The sequence below is a fragment of the Macaca mulatta genome, chromosome 1, assembly GCF_049350105.2.
Source record: "Macaca mulatta isolate MMU2019108-1 chromosome 1, T2T-MMU8v2.0, whole genome shotgun sequence".
NCBI classification, from domain to species: domain Eukaryota; kingdom Metazoa; phylum Chordata; class Mammalia; order Primates; family Cercopithecidae; genus Macaca; species Macaca mulatta.
The window spans coordinates 198551936-198575123 of NC_133406.1; the positions used below are offsets into that span (position 1 = coordinate 198551936).

The 23188-nt window shown below is 38.8% G+C and overlaps 1 protein-coding gene across 17 annotated transcripts in view; it reads left to right on the forward strand.

Moving 5' to 3' along the window:
* The window catches only part of FOXJ3 (forkhead box J3), a 152085-nt gene that overhangs the window by 124699 nt on the left and 4198 nt on the right, over positions 1–23188 (forward strand). For 15 of the 17 annotated variants that reach the window (XM_015136169.3, XM_077938829.1, XM_077938891.1 and 12 more), the window contains 6 exon segments: positions 5479–5607; positions 9619–9793; positions 12973–13389; positions 15301–15402; positions 15774–15965; positions 22024–22131. In XM_015136169.3, coding sequence (XP_014991655.1) covers positions 5479–5607; positions 9619–9793; positions 12973–13389; positions 15301–15402; positions 15774–15965; positions 22024–22131 — 1123 coding nt within the window. 17 annotated transcript variants of the gene reach the window in all.

The following is a 23188-nucleotide window of genomic DNA, read 5'->3' on the forward strand; positions in this document are numbered from 1 at the left end:
TGGATGTCAAAGGAACTGAAGGTTTTGGATTTCTGCATCCAGATATGACAGACTACTAGTATTAGATTATCCTTTCTGCCTATCTGTGTAAAATACCAGACAGACATAGCCACACACCCCTCCCTACCACCTCTTTGATTAAAAAAGAAGAAGAAGGAGGTATTGGAAACTAAGACAGCCAGGACTTCAGGGGTCAGGAGCCCAGAGAAGAGGTAAACACATTGAGATAAGCTTTGTACATTTTCCTTTGGTACATTTCCCAATTCTCAGTGCATGGCGTAGGGGGGCTACACAGGGAGCAGTAGCATAGAGCACTCATTAAACCAGGGAGACAAAAATTGGAGTTTGGAGTTACCGAACAGCCAGGGCTTGCAGAGCCGAGATCCTGAGGAATCTCGGGTGAATTCAACTTTTTTTTTTTTTGAGACAGGATCTCACTCTGTCGCCCAGACTGGAGTGCAGTGGTGCGATCTTGACTCACTGCAACCTCCGCCTCCCGGTTTCTAGCAATTCTTTGCCTCAGCCTCCCAAGTAGCTTTACAGGTGCCCACCTCTGCGCCTGACTAATTTTTGTATTTTCAGTAGAGATGGGGTTTCACCATGTTGGCCACGCTGGTCTCAAAACTCCTGACCTCGGGTAATCTGCCCGCCTTGGCCTCCCAAAGTGCTGGCATTACAGGTGTGAGCCACCGCACCCGGCTGAGTTCAACTTTTTGTAAGCAGTATCCACTTAAGGCATTTGCCAACTCCTAATTGTGTATGCTAGGGCTCAGACACAAAGTAGTTTTTCGCTAGCCAAAATTCAACACTCTCACAGAACAGGAGGGACAAATATTGTAGTTTATGGTCTTCAAAGGAGGAGAGAGCTATGGTAATACACCGTAGGCTTTCAACTTGATATCTGAGAAGAATTTTATTCTAAGAGTAAGTGCAAGCCAAGATAGATCAGCCTTAACAGTTACTAGAGTGGTATGCTAATATTCTTTCTGCCAAAAGAAAACGGATTCTCTCTGGAGGAAGATAACATCATCCAGAGCTTCTGTAATTTTCCATAAGTGTAAGGTGTAGCATTCAGTCAAAATTTCCAGGTGTGCTAGGAGAGAGAGTTTGAAATAAGTAAATATGCAGTTGTGGGGAGACAGTATAAACATTGATCGCAAAATAACTATAACTGATATGGTCAAGAAAATAGATGAGTTATAGAAAATTGACCAGAGAATTGGAATTTATATGGAAGAATCAAGAGGAAACTTGATTAAACCTGGCAGATGGGATTAATAGCAGATCAGGCACATCAGCGGAGACATTTAATGAACTGGAAAATAGGTCTATAGAAAACGTGCAGATGGAAGCACAGAGAGAAGAAAAGATGGAAAATTCAGAAAAACTTGAGGTAAATGGGACATGGGGAAAAGGTCAAACAAGGTTGTTTTTAGTGTGCAGCAGGAGAGGAAAAAGGAATAAAGAAGATCATGGTAATATATTTAAGCATGCCTTTCTGTAACTCATAGAACATGCAGACCAAATCAAAACAACAACCAACCTCATTTAAAGATATACAATATTTGGGCTGGGTGTGGTGGCTCACCCCTTTAATACCAGCACTTTGGGAGGCTGAGGCGGGTGGATCACTTGAGGCCAGGTATTCAAGACATGCCTGGCCAACATGGCAAAAACCCATCTCTACTAAAAATATGAAGATACTATACTATATCATGTATAAGAACTTTTATTACTGTACGCTCCCATTTTTTTCTGTCTATGATAGAAACCCACAATACATATTTGTTATTTTTGCTTTAAACAGTCAATTACCATTTCAAGAGAATTAAATCAGAAAAAAAAAATGGCTTTACATTTACCCACATAGTTACCATTTCTGGTATTCTTTATTTCTTTGCGTAGATCTGGATTGCCACCAGCAACTTATACATTTATTAGTTTACTTGAAACTATCCCCAAAGCTCACTAATGTTCTTTACTTTTTTACAATAAACAACCCATAATGAGGAAAAAGTCACAACTGACCCAGAAATGATAGAGATGATAGAATTAGCTTAGAAAAGGACATTAAAGCAGTTATATCTGTATTTCATGGAGAAGCTAAAAGACACATTGAACAATCTGTGTAGACACGTGGAATATAAACCCAAAGCAAACTCCTAGAGATAAAAATTGCAGTGTCTGAGTTGAAAACTACACTAGATGGGATTAATAACAGACTAAACAGAAGGAAAGATTAGTAAATTTGGAAATATAGCAATAAAAAGCTTTCAAAAATGAAACAACAGAAAGGTACTATTAGAGTTGATGAAAGAGAAATACAATTTGCTAATATCTGGAATGAAAAAAGGAGCTATATGGATTCTACAGAATTAAAAAGATAATGGAAGGATAGATATGAACATCTTACGTAAATAAAGTTGAAATTTTAGATGAAATAGACAAAATCGTAAAAAATGACTTATCAAAACTGGCACAAGAATAAATAGAAAACGTTAATACTTTTGTATATATTAAACCTGTAATTAAAAATATTTGTTTATAGAAGACTTCAGGCCCAGCAAGCTTCAAGGAATTCTTATAATTATGTAATGAAAAAATAACATTTATCTTATATAAACACTTAAAGAGAATTTTTAAAAAGAGGTAACATGTCCCAATTTATATTATGAAACCATCATAGCCTAAGTAGCAAAACCTGAAAAAAACTTTACAAGAAAGGAAATTTTCAGCCAGTCTCATGAGCATAGGTGTTAAAATCTTAAACAAAATGTTGTCTAATTTAATCCAGCAATACATAAAAAAGAACATCACAAACACAGTTGTATTCTAGAAATGCAGGCTAGGTCTAGCACTAGGAAATCTATTGCTGTTGTTCTTCTGTTTGTAGTTAGAAGTGCTACATGTATACTCCACATTTTATGCGGATTATTACAAAGGCATACTCAGAGGTCATGACTTAATAAAACCCTTAGAAAGCTGTAAATAGGTGGAAATTTTTTTCAGTGTGATAAAGAATATCTACAAAGCATATAGCAAATGCTATATTAAATGGTGAAATACTGAAAACTTTCTCTTTGAGGTATGGAAGAAGAGAAAGATGTTTGCTGTCAGCACTTTTATTTGACATTGTGTTGGAGGTCCTTACCAGTTAGAAGTTACAAACAAGAAATAAAAAGCATAAAGTTTTGAAAGACAAAGTTGCCACTGATGACCACAGAAAATTGAACAGAATCTATGGATAAAGCCTTAAAATTAATAAGTGAATTTAGCGAATTCTCTTCAGAAATCAATTTTATTTCTGCCTAGTAGCCACAGATAGTTTGAAAATAAAATGTGAAAGATAACACTTAAGTTAGCATTCAGAAACATCGAATACCTTGACTTAAATGAAAGATGAACTCTACACAGAACACTATAAAAATTACTGAAAGAAAACGACATAAATAAATAGGTTATATAATTTTCATGCAGAAGACTATTGTAAAGAAGTCAGTTTTTCCAGAGTTGCTATACAAATTTAATGTGATTCCAGTCCAGATGTTCTTTGTGGGAAGAGAGGCGATGGGTGAAAAATAAGCTGATAGTAAAACAAAAATGAGAATCCAAATGACTAAAGTTAGCTAAAGAAAATATTGAAGGCTGGGTGCAGTGGCTGTAGTCCCAGCACTTTGGGAGGCTGAGGTGGGGGTAGATGATGAGGTCAGGAGTTTGAGACCAGCATGACCAACATAGTGAAACCCTGTCTCTACTAAAAATAACAAAAATTAGCCAGGCATGGTGGCGCGCACCTGTAATCCCAACTACTTGGGAGGCTGAGGCAGGACAATCGCTTGAACCCGGGAGACGGAGGTTGCAGTGACCTGAGATCGCACCATTGCACTCCAGCCTAGGTGACAAAGCAAGACTCCGTCTCAAAAAAAGAAAAGAAAATATTGAAGAAAAGGATAAAACATGGAGGATTTATACTTCCAAATATGTAAATGATAAAACAGTAAAGCTCTATTGCATGAAAAAAAATGAATTTTAAAAAGGAAAGAAGGAAATATAAAGATTAGGAGTAGATATTAATGCAGTAGAAAACAAGGCCTTTTAAAAAGGATATACACTATGTGATTCCATTTATACTTAGTTCAAAAATAGGAAAACCAATCAATAGTGATAGAAGTGGTTACCTGGGACAGGAGATACAGGATGGATAATGACTGACATGCGTGATGACTGGGAGAGTACATGAGCTTCTAGAGTGCTGGTCATACAGTGTATCAGTAGTTCTCAAAGTGTGGTCTCTGGATACCTGGGTAACTGAGACCTTTGTAGAGAATCCATGAGGTCAGAACTCTTATTCATGATAATATGTATTATTTGTTTTTTCCTTTATATTTACTTTTTTTTTTTTTTTTTGAGATAGAGTCTTGCTCTGTCACCAGGCTGGAGTGCAGTGGCACCATCTTGGCTCACTGCAAATAGGCTAGTTTTCTATTCCAAAAATACCTTTTTTTGTTTGTTTGTTTCTAAATTAAAAATTATAATGCTTATAGACAAACTCAAGCACTGTAAAAATATACACAAATGTAAGTCTTCAGGAATCCTCAGCCCCTTCCAGAAAACCATTAACAACAGTTTGACAGTTCTTCATATCTAATGTATATATTAACATTTTTTTTAAAGTTAGATCATGTATTTATGATTTTATAAATGTGTTGAACATTTGTTTCCAATCTTCAGTATTAAAAATACTGTGATGCCTGTGATTTAAAAAAAAAAAAAATCTTGTTTTTTTGTATATGCTTCTTTTTGATTTCTAAGATTCTGATAGAACAGTAATTTTGCTTAAAGCCTGAGCAAGCCGGGCGCGGTGGCTCAAGCCTGTAATCCCAGCACTTTGGGAGGCCGAGACGGGCGGATCACGAGGTCAGGAGATCGAGACCATCCTGGCTAATACGGTGAAACCCCATCTCTACTAAAAAATACAAAAAACTAGCCGGGTGAGGTGGCGGGCGCCTGTAGTCCCAGCTACTCGGGAGGCTGAGGCAGGAGAATGGCGTAAACCCGGGAGGCGGAGCTTGCAGTGAGCTGAGATCCGGCCACTGCATTCCAGCCTGGGCGACAGAGAGAGACTCCGTCTCCAAAAAAAAAAAAAAAAGCCTGAGCAAAAATGTATGCATTATTAATAGAGTAAAAATCTATTATATTCCTCTTTTATTAAATGTTTATGGGCTAATTATACCTGGTAAATTATGCTATAAATTGAATTTCTATACCTCTAAAAGACATGTCCTTTAGTTTGAGTATTGAGAAAATTATTTTATGATGAACATGAACTTAGCCATACGGGGCATGGGATTGGGGTGAGCACCTAGGGAAAGGCCACTGAGATTTCTTCTTGCCATATGCCTGCTCAGTTGTATTTTTGCAGAATTGCTTAAGAAGTACTCCTTATATTCAGTTGTCATTTTTCTTTTTTCATTTTAGGTAACACTGTATAACACTGATCAGGATGGTAGTGATAGCCCACGCAGTAGCCTTAACAACAGTCTCTCAGACCAGAGTTTGGCATCTGTTAATTTGAACAGTGTTGGAAGTGTGCATAGTTATACACCGGTAAGTCTTGATGAAGTTAACATGTTAATAGTTATTCATTTAGTACTTAAAACTAAACCAAACATAATTGAAATGCAAATTTAAAAATGAAGGTATGTTTTTCTCACTAATAAATTTATTAACTTTAGATAAAACTTATTTAGAGGAGATTGTAACTTGTTAGTGTTTTAATTTGGTACCATATTCGATTTTTAAAAAATGGTTGTGCAGTGTTAACAGATTTTGGTCTACTTTATTCTGTCTGTTCTGTGTCCAAGAGAGAAGCCATTGGAACAGGAAAAAAATTGCACTTTAGTCTAGTAGAGCGATAGTTGGTGATATTCTATACTTCTTAGAAAAAGAGCTTAGAAGATGTGTGTGTCGACATGGTTTCCAGCTGTAGATCTGAGAAGGGAATTCTGTAAACCCCAGAGGTTAGGGTGGCCTGGTACTCAATTTTTAACTACTCATGTATTTTCAGTTTGGATCCAGGGGGCAAAAAGCCATGCTATAAAGGGACCTGTGTATGAGTACTCTTGCTTCTATACTAATTTGTTACCTATTACAAGAACATGACTCTTAGGGTATCTGTTATTCTTTTCAAACTACCTGGCAACTGTCTTCCTCAGTGAGCAGATAATAGAGCCCAAGAGCTACACACCACATTGTTTGTCAGTGTAAACTTGATCTTACCAGATCACTCCCTGTTGTTCCAGGATGAGTAAATAGGAAAAAACTTACACAGGACAAAGATATAAAGGGAGAGACCCGAAAGAAAATAACACAAGGGAAAGAAAAACATAGCAGAATTAAAATTCACATTGAATGTAGGAAAAAAGAAAGTTGCCTCTGCAAAATTATTATTGCCTGGTGGAAAAAAGTATTATCCCACAATGGAGAAGAAAGAAAATGGAATAAAAATTATGTAAAAGAAGACAGTAAATGTGGAGAACTGAGAATTGTAGTTGTCCCTGCAGAAGAAAAAGTTGTTATAGAAGCGATTTTCAGAAGAAATAGAGATTTAAAGGGATACTGAGTTCTAGAAGAAATTAATGGGGGAAAAACGTATACAGTCAGCCCTTCATATTTGTAGGTTCCGCATCCACAGATTTAACCAAACTTTGGATTGAAAATATTTGAACAACAAAATACAATTAAAAACAAAAAAAAGTACAGCAATAAAAAATATATGCTGGAATGAGTTGGCTCATACCTGTAATCCCAGTACTTTGGGAGGCTGAGGCAAGAGGATTGCTTGAGACCAGGAGTTTGATATCAGCCTGGCCAACATAGTGAGACCCCGTCTTTAAAAAGCGAAATAGCCAGACACTGTGGCATGCACCTTAGGAGGCTGAGAAGGGAGGATCACTTGAACCCAGGAATAATCATGTCACTCCACTCCGGCCTGGGCGATAGAATGAGACTGTATTTCTTTCTTTTTTTTTTTTTTTTAAAGGAAAAAAATGTAGTTTAATAACTTTGCATTGTATTAGGTATTAATCATCTAGAGATGATTTAAAGTATATGGGAGGATAGATTATATGCAAATATTATAACATTTTGTATAAGGGACTTGAGCATGTGCAGATTTTGTATTCTAGTGGGTTGGGGTTCCTTTACCCAATCCCTCGCAGATACTAAAGGACTGCTGTATATAGATACATTATGGCAAATTTTAAAATTTCATAAGTGGTTACCCATATAAATACTCTGACAGAATAAGTAAGTTATATATAAAGAAACACAAATTAGACCTCCGCCTCTCTTTTTCTCTCTCTTTTTAGACACAGGGTCTTGGCTAAGTGGGCCAAACTGGTCTCGGACTCCTGGCTTAAGCAATCCTCCTGCCCTGTTGGCTTCCCAAAGTGCTAGGATTACAAGCATGAGCCACCATTCCTGGCCTCAGGCTTCTCTTTGATACTACTAAATGCCAGAAGATAATGGAGCATTGTATGCAGAGTTTTGAGAGAATGAGTTTGGAATAACAAATATTATGCCCAAATTTTAATTCATTTGTGAAGGCAAGAGAAAGACTTTCTTTGATATGCAGAGATTAGAAAGTATCCTGCCCTTGTTTTCATGTATCTTTCCTGAAAAAAATTATTTACCCGTGATCAAGATTAATTAAATAATAATGACAAAGTCAAGTTATAAAACAATAGTTGGAACATTGAAGCAAACTCAGCAAAGATATAATGATTTTAAGTTGCTTTTTGAAGTAATATAAGTGTAAAAAATCTTGACCAAAAGAACGCAAAGAACACTGTCCAGTATCACAAAGCATTATAAAAGGACAAATTTAAAAAGCATGTATAGAACTAGATGACAGAAGTAAGAACTAACATGTTTGTTGTGCCAATAAATGTAACAGGGTTAAACTTCCCTGTTTAAAGCGAGACTTTGTAGACTGCTTTTTTTTGTTGTTTTTGAGATGGAGTCTCGCTCTGTTGGCCGGGCTGGAGTGCAATGGCGCAGCTCACAACAATCTCTGCCTCCCAGGTTCAGGCGATTCTTTTGCCTCAGCCTCTCAAGTTGCTGGGATTACAGGCGTGAGCCACCACACCTAGCTACTTTTTGTATTTTTAGTTGAGACAGGGTTTCACCATGTTGGCCAGGCTGGTCTCGAACTTCTGACTTCAGGTGATCTGCCCGCCTTGGCCTCTTAAAGTGCTGGAATTATAGGCGTTGAGCCACCATGCCCGTCCCTGCTGTTTTCTTTCAACAATAAAGTGTCAAATGGTTGAGCAGTCCCTAAGCAACAGTGCAGTGGCAGCTGCCGATTGGGTTTATCACACCTATATAGTTTGATCCTGTAAGGCCACAATGAGCCCACATGGATTGAGATAGTTTTATTACTTATACAGACAGTATAAACCAGGTTAGCATGGTGTCAGCTCCCTACATCCCACATGACAGTACTAGATGACAGACTACTCGAGTAGTAGCTCACTCTGTAATAGAGGAACAAATTCCATAGTGCAGCTAAGCAGTTTTGTAACCTGCAGCTGTACCCTAAGGGAGTAAGGCAGAAAGTCCCATGCCTCACTCAGCCAGGGAGGTAGATGAGAACCTGTTTCTTGGCAACCTCTTGCAAAATAGAAAGGTGGATGAGTAACTGCCCCATGGCCATCTCCTGCAAGACATGAGGGCAGATGAGAATTTTAATAAATAAAACCACTTGTTCCAGGATAATCACAGGGTGTTCCACCAAGGCTTAGGTCATCCTGCCATGGAGCCTTGCCTACATTGTGTGGAGATGTGTAAGGACACTAGGGTGCCAGCGGCGGAGCCATTTTCTTATGTAAAAATCCATATTTTTCCATGTTATTGCAGACTCCTTATGAGCATTATTTTTAATGGCTACTTAAGTTTCTAGTCAGTGTTCGTACATTAATTTTTCAAAACACTAAACAAATGGTAGTTTACCACCTTTTCATATAGTACGTAGTCTTTAAGAAATACAGATGATTATCTTTTATTGATTTTATTTCTAGTTTTCCTGCTTTTAAAGGTAAGTTTTCCCTGGAGATGAAGAGTTAGGCATATTTAAGCTCCTTGTTGCTTTGGGCAGAGCCATACATCTGACTCATAGTACTCACAGTATTTGGGTTTGTATACTAAAAAATAATTGAATAAATGAAAGAAATGTTAGTAGTTTTATAGTTTTAGTGGAGTTTGAGATAAAATAGCTTCTGTAGAAATCACGATTGAAGATTTTACAGAAAGCCTAAAAGGATTCTAGGCCTAACTCATCACTTACTTGTATGATCTAAGGCAAGTTATTTAACTTTGAATTCTTTTCCTTCTGTGAAATATGGAGGTTGGGTTAGACTTCTACAGTTCTTCAAGATTCAGTTTAACTGTTTTGCTTTCTGTCCATTATGTTTTAACAGAGGATGGGAAAGCCTGAGACAGAAGAGTTATTTTCTTTGAATTCCAGTGTTGGCACTGTTTTCAGTTATATATTTTATATAACAAGCCAATTGTAATTAGTAGAGAGGCTGAATTAGTTGTGTTTTCTTTTAATGTTAGGTGACAAGCCATCCAGAATCAGTCTCTCAATCATTAACTCCTCAGCAGCAACCACAGTACAACCTTCCAGAAAGAGACAAGCAACTACTTTTCTCAGAATATAATTTTGAAGATCTTAGTGCCTCATTTCGGAGCCTTTATAAGTCAGTTTTTGAGCAGTCACTTAGTCAACAAGGTGAGTTTTCTTAAAACCTTTTTTATGACAAAGTTTTATTGGAAAAAGGTTTTTAAATTATTTCACATGACAGCTGTTATACTCTTAATCTTAAAATATTATCATCACAATAAGAATTGGATAATTATATTTTGTCCTTTGTGCCTTTTGTATGTTCTGTTTATATCATAGCACAAAAATGGCAGATAAATTTTATGTTGCATGCCTACTTACTTGTTTACTAGTGTCATCCAGGAGCACTGTGTTAAAGAATTCTGACACTGCATCTATACCATATGGGAAACACCACTATAATTAATTAGTGATATCTGGCATATGAAGTGTTTGAGTGGTGAATGTTGCACCATAAGAATAGACGTGCCTTGCTTTTGGTCTGACTGGTATTAGCAAAAAGATAACTATCGGAATGTGGTAGCACCAAATTTGTGATTTCGAGTGTGGCACTTACAAGTGAATACATCAGCTACTAGTAAACTTTGGGTCATTGTTTTACACAATATACATAAGTCAGATTTTAATATTAAAAGTGACTTTAGTTGAGACACACTATTATATCTCAACCAAATGCTAGATTCTTGCTCTAATGTGTTCTCGTCCCTTTAACTGCTGGTTTAATTTTAATCAGAGGGTAAAAATGTCACATCTTTTCCCTAAAGATGACTAGTCAGAAATTGTTGGGAACTCTACTGTTGAAGCATTTCCTAATTACTTGTCTGTTTGGCACATTAACTATTTATACCCCATGTTTTATTCCTTTCCTGCTGCTGTGCCAAAATACCTTAGAATGGGTAATTTATAAACAACAGAAATGTATTTCTCACAGTTTGGGAGGTTGGGAAGTTCAGGATCAAGGAACCAACAGATTTGGTGTCTGGCAAGGGCTTGTTCATCGTAAATGGTGCCTTTTGGCAGTATTCTCACATGGAGCTGAGCACTGTGTCCTCATGTGGCAGACAACATGGAAGGGCAAAAAGTAGCTAGTTCTCTCCATCCCTTTTGCAAGGCCCAATCCCTCATTACCTCCTCAAGGTCCCACTTCTTAATACCATCACCTGGGGGTTTAAGTTCCAACATGTGAATTTTGGAGGGACACATACATTGAAACTGTAGCACCCCCACCCAGAAAGTTTATATGTTCACAGCAGTGAACAAAAATAAACAGAAATCCTTGTCTTTATACTGTTTGCATGTTAATACTTACTTTCAGTTAATGTTAATGTTATATACCGTTACTTATATTGATGAATACTGATCATGTGTATGTGAAATGGCTTTTTCTGGTTAGCATTTGAATTTAAAGTAAGATTCATATGTTTTCTCAACTTTTAAGTTTTTTATCTATAAAAGTTTAAAAAGAACTAATAGAAGAGTTTGCTAAGCAAATCCAGCCTTGGTATTCATAATAGAAAAATAAGGGCTTTGAAATAACAATGATAATTTCTGAAACCCATAATTCCATTCCATCACACTATTTAAAAAAAAAAAAAAAAAAAAGCATCGATGGGAATTCTGGGTTCTAGTCCAGGTTCTGCCATTAAGTCAACTGAGTTAACTTCTCATCTCTGGACTTCAGTGTCCCCATTTGTACAATAAAGAGGATTGGATTAGATCAGTGATTTTCAGATTGTTTTCTTCAGAGGCTTTGGCTTTTGTAAAGATCTTCGGGACTGCCGGAGGAGAAATGTGCGGATGCAGAGGTAGACCTAGTAAGCTTCCTTCCCCAGCTTCAAAGAAACAATTTTAGTATACTTATCAGTTTTATATATTGGGCTTCTGGAGAGATATTTTGCTTTCTTTTATTTAAAAATAATTTGAGATTGAAAATGTTGATACAGATCAGACCTTGGTTCCCTTGTAAAATGCTAGGATTTTATTAAAAATTGATAAATTACTGCTTTCTTTGATCTAACGGTAATAACCCTACAGATTCCTTATATGTGACTATTTTCTAGGGCCAAGGCAAGAACTTTTATTAACTCTTCTGCCTGTAAAACTTGGTAGCTTTTAAGATTATCTTGCAGTGTACTCAAATACAGTTTTACTACTAATTACAAATATGAGAATAATTTTATCTTTTTAAAACTTGGTTATTTTATTGATTGATACTATCTTGTGGTTTTTTTTTTATTCAATAAAATTATTTTTATGTTTGGTTCAGCATAACATTGCATGGGCCACCCTTTGGGATTTGAAAATAGTCTAGTTACATAGAACCAAATGTTGCAGTAAGATTATCTAACTACTTGCAGACCAAACAAAAATTATCCTTAACATTAAGCACTTTTGGCTTAATCATCATCATGGCAGCTAACATTTATAGAGCTCATCCTGCAGCTTATACCTTCACTATGTAGAAAGTAAAAAGTTCCTCTTCAAAAGTTTCCTTTCTTGTTAAAGAATAAATCATAAGTGTTAGAAATAATAGTTTCTTTTAAAAACTAACTTCCTTTAAGCCTCCTTACTTTATGCTAATAACTCTTTGTTGGGCCCTATCCTATGTAGCTGTTAAACATGCTCACAGGCGCCTAGTACATTCTATGTCCTTGTACCTTAACCAAGATGTTTGTGCTGGACATGCTCACAGGCACATTCCAGCTCGCAGCCTATGCCCCTTCCCTAATTTGGCATAAACAACGTCCTCTTTTCCTTTGTCTTTCCATTACTTTTACCTATTTGGAAAAGTTTTAAACTGTTAGCCAGTTGGGTTTTAGTTTAGATTGTGCGATCTTCTATCAAAGCCTTGGTCTTTATGCCTACAGAGAACCATCCTGAGTGTGACCCCAACACCTTTCCCACTTTTCCCCTAACATTTACTTACCTTTCAAGACTCAATTCAGGCACTGTCTTTAAAACAAAGGCTTTTCTATATTTTGAGCCGCCTCCTTGCTGAACAGACAAGGAGCAGTTTTCATAATCCTCTGTATACTTTAGTTTTAGTACTTATATTGTTGGTCATAATCTTGTCTTTCTCTTCCGCTCAAGGGTGGGGAATTATATTTCTTCTCAATAACCACAGAGCCTAGTTTGTAGTGGATGTTGCATTAGCACTTGTTAAATTGAACCAGTGTAGCTCCCTGGCATCATATGCTTTTGTTACATTAATAATTTTACAAACATTTATCATAAAATACAGCTGAAATCCGACCATAAACGATCTTGCTCTCTCTGACTGTTTTTAGGTTTGATGAACATCCCTTCTGAATCTTCCCAGCAGTCCCACACTTCATGTTCCTATCAGCACTCTCCCAGCAGTACAGTGAGCACTCACCCACACAGCAACCAAAGCAGCCTGTCCAACAGTCATGGCAGTGGCCTCAATACCACAGGCAGTAATTCGGTTGCACAGGTCTCACTATCTCACCCCCAGATGCACACACAGCCATCTCCACATCCTCCCCATCGACCTCATGGTTTACCACAGCATCCGCAGCGTTCCCCGCACCCAGCACCACACCCACAGCAACACAGCCAGCTCCAGTCTCCTCACCCCCAGCATCCCTCTCCACATCAACACATACAGCACCATCCGAACCATCAGCATCAGACGTTAACACATCAGGCACCCCCACCCCCACAACAGGTATCCTGTAATTCTGGTAAGTTTTTGTCTCCTGGCTTGTGTTTGGCTAACTGTGAATTAGGATCTGTCCTTTGTTATTTGGAGCTCATGTAGTATTTGCTACCAAAACCTCTTTTCATCTGTTTCCTTTTATGTTTCCTTGCTATAATCCTATAGTTGTAACTCATTTAATTCATAGACTGACCTGGCGATTTTCTTGATTAAAATTTATTGTGGCAACATAGGCAAACCCAGCAACCCTTGCAGGTTTTGATTTTAACTGTTGTTTGTAATTTAGATACATTATCTTACATTATCCTCCCAAATCAAGTATAGATGACCACATTTTATATATAGGAAAATGCAACTAAAAGAATTTTAAGTAATTTGCCTAAGATCATACTGTGGTAAGTGGTAGAACTGGGATTTATATTCTGACATGTCTGACTTCAAAGCTTGTAACACCAGTTATTCTAAAAGAACTAAAATTAGCAGACATTTACTAAGTGGGTAGGGTTTGCTCACCCACTCTTTGCAGAGTTTGCTTTATTTTTATTTGCCAAGTCAGTATTTATTAAAGGAGCCTCCTCTTCCTCTTACCCACAACAACAAATTAGTCATGGCAAGTGCCCTGGTTCCTGGTCATAATTTCATTTCAGTTAACCTTTTTCCTACCCTGACCTTTTGACTACCTGAGTTGCGTTTACCTCAAGAGATCGGGATTCTAGTACTGCTTTGGCTGTTGTATTACTAAGTGACTTAAATCATATAATTCCTTTGAACTTTGGTTTCCTTATCCGTGAAGTTCTTCTTGAACTAAAGGATCTGAGTCTGGTAGACTTGCATGTTCGTGGCTCATTTGGGTATTAGTTTAATCCCCTCCCACCCCGCAACAAATTTCTTCCTAAATTATGACTTGCTTCATGGCAGGGTCATGTTGTCTCTAGTTGATTGTTTATTTTAAAAATCCATAATTGGCAGAATTTTGTAATCAAGTAGCCAGTAGTTGATATAGCCAAGAGATGCCTTGATGTAGCAAAAGCAAACCAACCAACCCTTTTTGTTGGTCTTTATCTTCATCCATGCAGGGGTGATCCTAGAAACAGAGTGGCTTGACAGCAGTCACTGAATGGAGAATTTTCTTCCTCTATTCAGTACTGCTGTCTCATTGAGGGTAACTCTTGCTACATGGCCTCTGACTAATGACTGGTTTGCTGACATACAGATTATGGAGTCTTAAACTCTTCTGATGTCATACCAGAGGATACCATTTCTGACTAGAAATGCCGTGACGTGGATTCATCAGCATTTCTTACAGAGATCTCACTCCTCTTCCTTCACTAACTTGGCAGGGGGACTGTGTTAAATTTTTTTCTCCTAAGATTGCCTTGGAAGAAGCATTTACTCTTACTATATGGTCTGATCCACCTGCCTTAAGTCATTGCATTAAATTGTACTGTGTATTGCCTCTAAATGAGAACCTGCCTCTCTGAGTTCTTTTAAGGTCATAGCAAGACAGGAAAATGAACTTTATATAGGGGAAAATACAGATTTGCATGACATTTCCCACCTGTTCATTTATTGGTACTATAATGTAAAGAGCAGTATCAAGTTTGATATTACTAGGTGATGTGGCAGTTTGGAAGCTGCCAGACTGGAGGTTAGAAGACCTGGGTTCAAGTCTTAGATTCATCATGATAACCTTGCTAAGTTATGTCACCTCTCTGGTTCAGTTTCTTTTATTTGTAAAACGGAGAGAAATAATACCTTTCTGCCTATCTCACAGAGCAGATTGCCCAACACATGATAATAATGAGTACAAATCCCCTTGTAAGACTGGACAAGAATCAGCCAATTTCAGGAATAGGGCCAGCTCATCGTTTTCCCTTACCACACTTCACCCTTTCACCATCCAGGAATTAGACTGTTGTCAATATTACTTTTATAGGTGTTTCAAATGATTGGTATGCGACACTTGATATGCTAAAAGAAAGCTGTCGAATTGCCAGCAGTGTTAATTGGTCAGATGTAGACCTTTCACAGTTTCAAGGTGAGTGTTGGTTCTTTTTGACATATAACCAAATACACATGATCCTGTTTCTCTGCTAGATTATAACTTTCTTTGTAGTAGAAATAAACATCTTATATAGCATTTCTTTTGCAGTTGGTAAAATTCATAATGATTTTGGCCAGTTGATATAGCAGAGGGTCACAGACAAGTTCTGAAAGAAATTTGGCCACATTTAAAATAATTGGGCTTTGAATAACTTAAAAAGATCATTCTTCATTGCGTGGGCAAATCACTGCCATAAAATGGAGTGAGTGGAAATTTTGAGGGCTGAAAAAAATTGTATCTTGCTATTTTCCTTGCAATGTTTGTTGCATAACTGTGCTAACATATTTTTAATGCTTTCCTCATAGGTCTGATGGAGAGTATGAGACAGGCAGATCTCAAGAACTGGTCTTTAGATCAAGTTCAGTTTGCCGATCTCTGTTCTTCTCTTAATCAGTTCTTTACACAAACTGGCCTTATTCATTCACAGAGTAATGTTCAGCAAAATGTTTGTCATGGTGCCATGCATCCAACAAAACCTTCCCAACACATTGGAACAGGTATGGGATTAGTTATCTTCTTGATTTTTCTCATTTTCTCATTCATTCGAAATGTGGTAACTGTCTTAACCAACTTGGCTTGCTGCTAATGGTGACAGTGATCTGTTTACAAATTTTTATTTATAAGAAATGAATGAAAGCAAATAATTTATATGTAGGGTATATCTTAGAAAAATTGAGGTAAAGAGACTGTATGTTCTTCCGTTGTGATTTATATGATTGCTTTATTATTTACAGTTAACTGTTGTCATTCATTAACCTTTTACTAAGTTATCAAACAATAATTAAATTATATTGGAGATAACATGTTTTTATATGACATAATTATGAGATTATATTAATTTAAATTTGTACAGATCTGCAATGGAAATCAGCGTGTCTTGTCTATCTCCTAAGAATGTTAAAATGCAAGAATTCAAAGTGTTTGAAGAGTGGACGTAATGGAAAATAGTCTCACTGATGTTTTACTTTAGACCCAAAATCTTTCCTATGTATTTTTAAAATCTCGCTTTCTTCCTTTATTCTTTATCCTTGCAGCCATGTCTTCTACTCTGATTGCACTGCCCACATTTTTCTATAGGAATTTCATATCCAAGTTACTTCTTTCTTCATTTTAATTCCTTACCTTGTCTTATCATCAAGTTTATTTCTTTTCTGTGTGTTATATTGACTTTACATTTTATGCCAACAAGCTCTCTCTTCTCTGTCCTGAGTGGCTTCCTTTAACCATTATTCTATCTTATTTCACATCTTTCGTCCACCCATGGTTTGAGTTTATTCAACTCAAGCTTATCAATCTATGTCTTTCTTTTCGTGAAATCTTTATTTCTGTATCCTTTGATGTAGTGGAAATCTATTATCTTTTCTTCTTCCATCTTGAATAGCTTTTCCTAAGCTATTTTGAATTGCTTATCCTGCCTGAAACTTTTAGTCACTCTTTGATTCTGGTGACCTATTCATTCAGTGAATTATATCCACACAAGGGCCTCATTCAGTCCCGTGACTGATTTCCCTCTGTGCCGGAGAGAATTTAGTTTTTGATAACTTTTTAGCTTCTTTGTCTCTCTCTCCTTTTGTTAGTTCTTTTTGGTACCTTTCTGATATGTATTCATTTTTAAGCATCAAGATCTCTATAATTCAGGTATCTTCACTTATGTGCCCTTCTTCCATTTCATTTTTTAAAATATTTTCTTGCAGATGGACAGCATGTCTTCTTTGTTTCTCTCATGGGTTCTAAGCCCATACTTTGTCCCTTTCAGGATATATCACTTTCAGTTTTTCAACTTGCTTTAAGTTCTTAGACCAGGTGTACCACCTCCCTCTGTTTTTTATCCCTTTTTTCTCCTTTCCTCTTTTCTTTCTATATTCATCCAAAATTGTTGCTTCTAAGTGCTGTCATGATGTTCACTTCTTTGCTAACTCCACCTCTAATCATTTCAGTCAGCCTCAAAAAGTACTAAGTGAAATTAAATAGCTTATATATGTATCACTAGTCTTGTGTGTTTGGAGGTAAGTACCTGTGTTGCTCATAGATTGTTGCCTCAGGCAGGACAAGTAGAAGAAGTTGTGGGTCAGTCTTAGAAGAAGGCAGCCTTGGCCAGGCGTGGTGGCTCATGCCTGCAACCCCAGCCCTTTGGGAGGCTGAGGCAGGCTGATCACCTGAAGTCAAAGTTTGAGACCAGCCTGGCCAACATGGTGAAACCCCGTCTCTACTAAAAATACAAAAATTAACTGGGCGTGGTGGCACGTGCCTGTAATCCCAGCCACCTGGGAGGCGGAGGTTGCAGTGAGCTGAGATCATGCCACTGCACTCCAGCCTGGGCAACAGAGGGAGGCTTAGTCTCCAAAGAAGAAGAAGAAGAAGGCAATCTCAAAAGCCAGTGTACATGTTAGCCAGTAGCTCCCACATTGTTGAATTTCAGTTTTGTGCCCTAAGTCTGTAAGAAAGTTCTATGTGTACCTTTTGGTCTTGGAACTTGGTAGTTTTGTCATGGAAAAAACACTGTTTATCTACTGCTGTCCTCTGTCAGAGAGTACCCAGGCACTCCTGGATTCTCTCTAGACTGAGATCCTGAGTTATTTTCCTAACGCCTTTTGTTCCTAGACTTCTGTAGTCATCTCTTCTTGAGCCTTGACCTTGGCTATTTGTTCTGGTGTTCTGTGATTCTGTTAATTTTTTCTGTCATCTCTTTTGTCAGGGCCCTCCTCCTCTCTAGGGTCCCAGTGACACCTTTGTGATTCTCAGTGCTACCCTAGTCACAGCCTGTCAAAGGTAGAAAAACTATAGTTTTTCTTCAGTGTTTATTCAGTTCTTTCTACTCTCACTCCCCTTTTGTATCTTCCTTCTGACTCATGCCTGCCAAGCTGTGTTGGCCTCTGACAGGTTGTTCTCTCATCAGTTATGGTGCTCCAAGTATTCATCACTTCATGCCTGCTGATGTCTGTTCACAAATATTCAGATTTTTTTTTTACATGTCCAGCCTGCTTCCTCTTGTTTTAAGTGTGTCTTTCTGTCATTCCTTTTTTCTCTTCCTTACATCCCTGTATATCACATCCATTCAGATCTTTCACTTCCCTCATTTCTACACCCCAATAATTCTTTGTCATAATTTCTTAGAAGTATAGTCAAGAGGAGACTTTCAGAGGGCTGCTGATTTTATCCCTTTATTTAACAGATAAGGACATTTTGATCCAGGGGGAGAAAGTGACTTGCCCAAAGTTGTAAAATTCATTTAGGTGTAGGTCTTGAGTCCCAGAATATAGTCTCTCCATTTCCTTAAACCTTTCCTGTTATTCCTGTTTTCAGGGACCCTCTTTTGGTGAACACCTCCTTGAGCTTCCTATAGACTCCAGAAATTAGTGGTGTAGTATGCTAGTGTGGAAGGGAGAAGGATGTTACAGAACACAGTCTATGACATCTTTTCCTAAATCTTTTTACCTGTGGTTATAATTTGTTTATATCTTCTGGCTGTACTACTGTAATTTGATGCTTTGCTTAAAGGTCATTAAATATAGGTAGGGATGCAGTCATTGAGTACATACTAGACACCTTTTCTGTGTCTAGCTGTGTATTGGGCACTGAGAATAAAGACCCCTGTAGTAGCTTTTGTCTCAAAGAGTTCACAACCTAATGGTTGAGACAGGTCCATCAAGAAATACAATATGTTAGGGAGGCCTCTTAGGGAGGCCGAGGCAGGTGGATCATGAGGTCGGGAGATAGAGACCATCCTGGCTAACATGGTGAAACTCCGTCTCTTCTAAAAAAATATTTAAAAAATTAGCCGGGCATGGTGGTGGGTTCCTGTAGTCCCAGCTACTTGGAAGGCTGAGGCAGGAGAATGGCGTGAACCCGGGAGGCAGAGCTTGCAGTGAGCCAAGATTGCGCCACCACATTCCAGCCTGGGCGGCAGAACGAGACTCCGTCTCAAAAAAAAATATATATATATAGTATGTTGAGGGCTACACTTCTCCATAGGGTATAAGTGCAGTAAGAATTCAGAGAAAGGGGTACATACTTCTCTTGGAAAGATGAAAATTTTCCTAGAAGACAACACATTTAAGCTGGACTTTGTAGGTTAAGTGGGATTTTGCAAGACAGGTCAGATCATGTCATGTCTGTTTTCTGCTCAGAACCCTCCATCTTTCTCAGTAAAGACCAATGTTGTTACTATGGCCTATATGGCCTACACAATCTGATCACCGGTTATTTCTGGTCTTGTCTCCTGCCTTCTCCCCTCCACCCCTGTGCTCCAACACTACTGGTCTCCCTGATGTTCTTTGAACACACTAGGTAGCACACTCTACCTAACCAGGGCCTTTGTACTTGCTCTTCCCTCTTGTTCAGAGTGGTCTTCCCTAAGATAGACACATGACTCATTTTCTCATCTTGTTCTCTTTTTTTTCCTTAAAAAAACACCTGCTCAGGGGATGCCTTCCTTGGTCATCCAGCTTGGTGCAGTCTTTAGAAAGTGCACTAGCCGTGCATGTGAAGACCAATCAGCATTTGGAGACAGGATTCCGCCCCGCGTCACTTGCACCAGTATTAGAGCTATAGTTTAGTATAATGTTTCTCCTCTTTTTTCTTTCTAAATCATCAGTATGGTCAGTCAATCAAAGAGCTCAGTTCTGACTATAAACTTCACTGATGAAAGGCATGTTATCATGGGAGGCAGGGACGGGGGTCAGAAGTGTTGGATTCTGGTCCTGGTTCTCTCTCATTTCCTCTGTTCCTGTTTCCCTATCTACATGGACAGAGGTAAGGTCAGAGTAGATTATCTCTGAGGCCATCTCAAGCCTGGATAGTCTGGCTTTCCACTGGAGGGTACAGACTTGTGAGCAGCCAAATACAGAATGCCTTACCTTAATAGAAGTGGAAGATTTTTTCCACTCTTTTTAGTTTCCTCTGGGAAAATGATTATTGTTTTTTAGTTTCATTACAACATTACTAGAATTCAAGTGTAATTTACATGAAATACTAAATAACCTTAGGGAAGTAGGCTTTCCAGAATTCCAGATGTTCCTTACAATGTGAACCACTTTTATAATCATTCCTCATGAGTTATTGGGGGAGGGGTCATATTTGTTCTCTCTCTCTTTTGTATTATGATGTAACGTAGTTGACATTTTGGAGGTGTTAACACTTGATGTCTCCTGTTAATGAAAATATATTAAGAAACTTCTGAAATAAAATTTGAATGAGATCCATGGTCCCCATCCTCACACTACAGAATAATACTCCCCTTCCCCCTCCCCTCCCCTCCTCCCCCACTCCCCTCCCCTCCTCTCCCCACTCCCCTCCCCTCCCCTCTCCCCTCCCCACTCCCCTCTCTTTTGACAGAGACTCACTCTGTTATCCAGGCTGGAGTGTAGTAGCACTATCTCGGCTCACTATAACCTCCATCTCCCAGGTTCAAGCGACTCTCCTCCCTCAGCCTCCCGAGTAGCTGGGACTACATGTGCATGCCACCACGCCCAGCTAATTCTTTGTATTTTTAGTAGAGACAGGGTTTTGCCATGTTGGCCAGTCTGATGTCGAACTCCTGACCTCAGGTGATCTGCCCACCTCTGCCTCCCAAAGTGCTGGGATTACAAGCCTGAGCCACCATGCCCTGCTCAGAATAATACGTTTTTAATCATTGCTTGATGTAGCTGTTTTACTATGTGCAGGTCTTTACTGTTACCTTGTGCTTCCCAGGCACAAGGGCACACATGGTTAGGCCTGCTTCAAGGGTGAGAACATCAGGGAAATGGCGAATAGGTGGTGATGTAGAAAGAGTCCATGAGTGGCTGGGTGCTGTGGCTCACGCCTGTAATCCCAGCACTTTGGGAGGCCGAGACAGGTGGATCACTTGAGGTCAGGAGTTCAAGATCAGCCTGGCCAACATGGTGAAACCCCATCTCTACTAAAAATACAAAAATTAGCCAGGCATGGTAGTGCATGCCTGTAATCCCAGCTACTTGGGAGGCTGAGGCAGGAGAATCGCTCGAACCCGGGAGGCGGAAGTGGCAGTGAGCTGAGATTACGCCACTGCACTCCAGCCTTGGTGACAGAGTGAGACCCTGTCTCAAAAAAAAGAGTCTATGAGTTAGGAGATCTGAATTCTAGTCCTAGCATTGTCAAACTAACGTGTCTTTGGGCAAGTCAAGTTAGCCTTTCTGAGTTTCAGTTGCCTCATCTGTAAAATGGGTATAACAATCCCTGTCTTGCCCTCCTTTGGGGCTTAGTGGGAGGGTCAGATGAAGTAATGGATACAAAAATACTTTTGAATTGTAATGAGGTATGTGACAGCAGCAATAATAGACATAACTTGCCTACCAGTCTACAGTTAGTGGCAGTGCCAGCATTAGTTCCAGTGTGTTCACACCCAGCCTGGCACCCTGTTCAAAAGGCCAAGACCACAGTTATAGCATCTGAAAAGAGTAGTATTTTCTTCCTCTTTTTTCCTCACTTTACCTGCTTAGTTTACTTTCCGGGTAACAATTCTGTTAAGATTTTAGTACTCCATTTGTTTTATTTGTGGTAACATATTTTCCCTCTTTCTGTTTTTAATCTGATTAGGAAATTTGTACATAGATTCTAGGCAAAATCTCCCTCCTTCAGTGATGCCACCCCCTGGTTATCCTCATATCCCACAGGCACTCAGCACTCCAGGAACAACGATGGCAGGTAATGTGTGTGTGTGTGGCGGGGGTGTGTGTGTGTGGGTGTGTGATTTATTACCCAGAGTTTAATATTGAGAAGCGTTAGCTTTCCCAGTGGTGAATGAGGTGGCTTCAAGGAGAGAACCCCCTGTTAAGAGGGGCTAGGGAACAATGTCTGGACAGCCACTTGGCACTAGTGCTAACGAAGGGATTCAAGCATCAGTTGGTGTTTGGACTGTAGGACCTGAAGTCCTTTTTAGCCCAAGATGCAATGATTCTACTTACTCTAGTTATTTATTGTCTTGCCTCTCTAAGAAGTCCTGGGGTCACAGTTGAGGGTGTTTGACAGGACTTTAGCAGGTTTTAGGAACCTACTTTATTAGCTCCTGTAGATTCTGCTTCATTCATTCCAAGGGAGTTCCCACAGCTGTAGTTTCCAGGGAAGTACCTCGTAGAGAAGGTAAATTTTAGTAGTTAACTGGTTCATAAACTTTTCCCGCTGGGTTCTTGAATGCAGGATACGTTTCATTTAGCCAGGGGAATACGGCACATTGTTAGAGCTGGAAAGTGTCTTAAGGATCCCTTAGGATAATGGAGGCTCCAAAGGAGAAATGCCTTGCCTAGGCCACCCAGTTTAGTGAGTGGCCAAACCAAGACTCAAGCCCCAGTGTCTGGATTCAGAGTCCATTGTTTTTCTCAGCATACCACACAATTCTTTACTTAGGCTCTTTGAGGAAAAGACATAAAGGTAATGGGGTTGAGGGTGGAATTAAAACCTTGAAGAACTGTGTGGTAGACAGCAGTGAGGAAGGAGTTGGGACCAAGTGATATGTCCTTTGCTGAAGGGGGAAGGAATGTTACTGTTGTGAGTGCTTACTAGTAAATTGTAAGTGGTACCATAAGGTGGATAAGACTCTGGAGCCAGAGCGCTTGTGTTTAAATCTTCATGCTTTGCCACTTAATGGCTGTGTGATGTTAGGCAAGCTACCTAACCCTCCTACCTCAGCTTCCCTGTTTGTACAAGGGGCTAATAACACTACCTAGGTCCTTGAGTTGTTAGGATTAAATGAGAATTGTGTAAA